The following is a 5349-nucleotide window of genomic DNA, read 5'->3' on the forward strand; positions in this document are numbered from 1 at the left end:
GCAGTTTGTCTGCTCATCTGTGTGTGTGTGTGTGTGTGTGTGTGTGTGTGTGTCTGCGATTGCGTGAAAGTAAGTGTTAAGCAGATATTCAAATGGAGTTGGAATTAATGGAGACAACATGTCAGATATTTTGGTGTGTGTGTTTGTGTGTGTGTGTGTGTATGTGCGTGTCTGTGTGTGTGCGTGCGTGTGCGTGCGTGTGTGAAACAGGAAATGAAGTTCTGCTGGTGGTGACGGCAAGCTCCCGTGTTTCTTCATGTCACTGTCCTGTCACACGCCTGTAAAAATGGCAGACAGTGATACATGCTCTCCCCGATAACACCTCCTTCATACCATCCATCATCTCACACACACACACACACACACACACACACACACACACACACACACAGTATTTAATACACAGACACATTCACATACACGCAGACACATGCATACACACACACACACACACACACACACACACACACATTTGTTTGTGTTCCTTATTTATTTCTCCAGTGCTAAGGCCAAGTGTGGTTATTATTATTTAACTCATCAGCAGTTGACACCTGACACGTTTGTGTTCCGTGCATTTCCCTGCCAGTCGATGAGATGGAGAGGGCTGTGTTTGAGGTGTGTGAGAGAGGTGTGTGTAGGGGGGGGGAGTGTGTATTCAGGTAAAACACAGACACTTATGTGATCTTACAGCAGCACCTACAGGCACACAGGAGTACTGCGGGCAGCAGAGATGCCCATTGTGTGGTGTGGACAGCAGTACCTGCAGCACACAGCAGCCTGGAAACCCCCACACACACACACACACTCAGACACACATGCGTACGCATATAAATAAACACACACGCACGCCTGCGGACAACCTAAACGCTGCTCCTATAGAGTTTACAGGATCACAATGTGCAGCATGTGTAAGACAGAGAGAGAGAGAGAGAGAGAGAGAGAGATAGATAGATAGATACTTTATTGATCCCCAAGGAGTGTGAGGTGCTTTAATGTTTGAGAAAATACAGAAAACAACTATGAGAGTAATATAATATAATATACAGTAATATAATGCAATATAATATACAGTAATATAATGCAATATAATATACAGTGATATAATATGATATGATATACAGTAATATGATATAATATAATATACAGTGATATAATATGATATGATATACAGTAATATGATATAATATAATATACAGTGATATAATATAATATAATATAATATAATATGATATAATAATAATAATAATAGGAGAGAGATAATATAGATAATAATTTGCACACCAAACATTATTTGTGTGCGAGTTGTTTTCAATATCTTCTCTCATGTTTGCGTTGACTGCACCACACTGATAATGCTGTGGGGAATTGTGTGTCTCTGTTTAGGGTTTAATGTTTCCTACTGCTGTTGTGAAAAACACCTCACATGGCTGTTACTTTAGAAGGCAATCATACAAACATATAAACCACGAGTATAAAACAGGTATATGTGAATAATGACAAATATATAAACCACGAGTATAAAACAGGTATATGTGAATAATGACAATTATATTAACCACAAGTATAAAACAGGTATATGTGAATAATGACAAATGGTCTGTACCAATGTATTATGAGGTCATATCTCACTGAAAGTCTGGGAGTACTACAGTTCCACAACTAGTTGATAATATGACGTAATCTATTATGTGTGTGTGTGTGTGTGTGTGTGTATTTCCTTGTATTGAAGCAGCCAATGAGAACTGGAACACAGTCTCTTATGTTCTCTCCTGTTCAGCTTTAGCTTTTAGCCCTCTGGGTCAGTGCTTCAGTATGATATGAATGCATTGTTTGTTGAGGTAGTGCTCTTCTCCTGTGTGGGCACAAGGGGGCACTGTTTCACAGGATGGATGTTCAGCACAGCAGCTTATGAAACTTCCTATGTAGTACTGTACCACAGAAGGACACTTTTATACATAGGGGTCGGGGAGGATCATATATTTCTCTTTCCTATTATCCTGCTGTGTTTCAAAGTGAAACTGTGATTATAGGTTTTTAAATTCAAGTCTCATTTCAGTAATTCTGCATTTCCTGTCATGTGTGAAGTGTGTTTATTTCCTGTTTTGTGTGTAGATGTGTGAGAGTTTCCCTCTTGTGTTTCAGTACCAGTACTCCTTTAACACAGAGTTCAGCATCAACCCTTAACCGGCCTCCACACACACAGCCAGCCAACCGTGGAAGCCACACACACACACACCTGCAGGACAGAGAGAGGATCCAGAGTGAGAACCAGAGAGGATGCCGAGTCTGTGTTCGGACTTTCTGTCCCATCATGGTATTCGACTAGTGTTCCACCCTTGACCTTGATGGAAAAGATCATGAGTTTGGGGAGAGATAAACGTTAAACATTTAGAGAATGAGAATTGATCTTATTATTGTACAGAATATTTCTGGGTAATTTTCCTATAATTGCTTCAGGAATGCTGGACAAATGAATGTTTGTGGTAAATAGATTCATGTTTTGTGTCGTTTTTTTTTATGAAAACCTGGTCCTGGTCAGAATGTGTTTTTAATGAAATAATGAGTCCAGCCTTTATCCTGGTCGTGTTTCTGTCTTTCTTATGTCAACAATGGTCTTGTGTTTTAATTTTCCTAATTTTCTGAGTGGGAATTTAATACTTGTTTCTGATTTTGACTTGACTTTAATTCTTAAAAACGTGAACCTTTAAAAACTTTAAAAAAAAAAATGTTTTATGGATATTTTACACATGCTCTTTGTGTACCCAGGTGGAACAGTCATGTGACCACTGTATCAGTCATGTGATCTCTGTATCAGTCATGTGACCTCTGTATCAGTCATGCGACCACTGTATCAGTCATGTGACCTCTATTAATAAAACAAACTGTTCCTGCATCTCCAATATGAGTAGTCAGTTCTGACTGGGCCTCCTCCTTTCATTGATGGATGCGTAGATGTAGTTTGTTTAACTGTGTTTAATGTATGATCATATTTCCATAAGTCTTCGAATTTTGGGCAAGAAGAATGTTCAACCCCATCACTAAGAATGACATAGTGGTACAGCTAACTTGACTTCCATGGATGGCCTCTAGATGGTGCTTTTGTTCACCTGACTTTGATATTACTGAGTTGCCTGACTGTGTGTGTGTGTGTGTGTGAGAGAGAGAGTTGGTAGTGTGAATGTCTGTGTCAGAGTCCTTGGCATAACTCTATTAGTGTGTGTGTGTGTGTCGTATAAATGATGTTTAGACACTGCTAATAGGATTTTAATGGAGCCAAGTGGTGTTCTCTACTCTCATAGCAACACTTACAACAAGTCTTACTGATCCTAGCACTCACAAGCCGTTTTAAACTGACAAGTAACTGTTAAAAACAGCACTCACAGACGCACTTATTCTTACTGTACTCTAATGTTTTTTTAAACTGTCCTAAAATTGTGAGAATTGTTCTAAAACTTACTGTTTACCATGTTGTTAGTCGCTTTGGTTAAAAAGCGTCAGCCAAATGTAATGTAATGTAATGTAATGTAATGTTGCTGTATCCATGCAGGTGTGTACCAACTTCTTGCTAGGCAGCTGTTAAGGAAAGGGTCGGAGGTCGAGTGAGTGAATGCATTCCTTAGCATTTCTTGGCTGTAAAGGTAAAACCAAAGTCATCTAAATGTATCTAATGTGATCATGGGCAAACAGGGCAAGAGGAATAACAGCAGTCTTAGCAAAATGGGAATACTTTAAAAGAAAAAGAATACTTTAAAAGAAAATGAAAATACATAGGAATACTTTAAGACAGAAAAAAGGGAATAAATACTCTAGGAATACTTTTTTCCAGAAAAATGGGAATGCTTTAAGAGGAAAAGGGGAATATGTTGAAGAGCAGAAGAGAGGAAATGGGAATACTTTAGAGGAACATAAAAGAAAATGGGAATACTGTAGGGTCAAATAGATAAAAAAGGGATTTTTTTTAAAAATTAATACTTTAGAGAAAAATAGGATATAAAGAAAGAGAAAGATAGAGATAGATAGATACTTTATTGATCCCCAAGAGGAAATTCAAGGTCTCAGTAGCATACAGACATCACACACAACATGCACTTACAGCAGAAAAAGTAATATACAAATAAAAAACTCCACTGTACAATAGAGACAGTAGAAGATAAACATGATACTAAAAACTAAATAATAAATATAAAAAGGGTATCCTTTGAGGGAAAAATGGGAATATTTTAAGATAAATTGAGAGTAAATGGGAATACTTCCAACTCTAAGACTAGTCCCTTTCAGACTGTGGTGCTATTGCAGAATAATCACTCCGTTATTGCACACACCCCCTGAGAGCTGAAAACCTCAAGAGACCCATCACATGGGGTCTCACTGTGTGTGTGTGTGTGTGTGTGTGTGTGTGTGTGTGTGTGTGTGTGTGTGTAACGTCTGGAACAAAGGTAATTTTCAACCTTTTCCAAAAGGGTCCAGTGTCAGTAGGAGTCTGTGTGGAGTAGACTAGGAGTCTGTGTGGAGTAGACTAGGAGTCTGTAGGAGTCTGTGTGGAGTAGACTAGGAGTATGTGTGGAGTAGGCTTGGAGGCTGTGGTCTGTGTACCCTCGGCAAAGCAGCATGTGTGATTTGGATGTGAGGGCCGGATATTTATGAGGTGCTTTGAGTTATGGCATAACCGCTTTTGTGGTTCTCTCTCTCTCTTTCTCTCTCTCTCTCTCTTCCTCTCTCTCTTTCTCTCTCTCTTACACACACACTCCCTCTCACTCTCTCTTTCTCTCTCTCTCTCACACACACACACGCACAATGTTCATTCCATTACCAATGATCTCAACACTCTGCATATTTGAAAACAATGACCTGACCGCTCTGGTTCTGTCCACACTGCTGTGAGGTTTGTCGTTCCAGTGGGCCTGAACTCAAAGGTGTGCAAGAAGTAAATGATAATAAGCTATTTAAGTATAAGTATAAGTATATATACTTTTTTGATCCCGTGAGGGAAATTTGGTCTCTGCATTTAACCCAATCGGTGAATTAGTGAAACAAAAACAGCACACAGTGAGGTGAAGCACACACTAATCCCTGCATGAGCTGCCTGTATCGGGGGAGCAGGGAGGAAAGTGAGAGTTAGATGCCTTGCTCAAGGGCACTTCAGCCATGCCTACTGGTCGGGGCTTGAACCTGCAACCCTCTGGTTACAAGTCCAGAGTGCTAACCAGTGGGCCACGGCTGCCCAATTAATAAGCTAATATTGCAAACAACTCATCTTTATTATATTTGACGACGTCTGCCCTCGGACCACTTGGGATGCCATGCGGACCTCCAGTGGGCCCGGGACCGCACTGAGAAACACTGCTCTAG

The 5349-nt window shown here is 39.9% G+C and overlaps 1 protein-coding gene across 2 annotated transcripts in view; it reads left to right on the forward strand.

The window, feature by feature from the left end:
- Positions 1-2893, forward strand: part of mvb12bb (multivesicular body subunit 12Bb) — a 56527-nt gene extending 53634 nt beyond the window's left edge. For both annotated transcript variants that reach the window (XM_048244424.1, XM_048244426.1), the window contains exon 10: positions 2143-2893. In XM_048244424.1, coding sequence (XP_048100381.1) covers positions 2143-2184 — 42 coding nt within the window. In that variant the 3' untranslated portion in view covers positions 2185-2893. The remainder of the gene's footprint in view (positions 1-2142) is intronic.
- The last annotated feature ends 2456 nt before the right edge of the window (positions 2894-5349 follow it).

Source organism: Alosa alosa, chromosome 5, assembly GCF_017589495.1.
Source record: "Alosa alosa isolate M-15738 ecotype Scorff River chromosome 5, AALO_Geno_1.1, whole genome shotgun sequence".
Lineage (NCBI taxonomy): Eukaryota > Metazoa > Chordata > Actinopteri > Clupeiformes > Clupeidae > Alosa > Alosa alosa.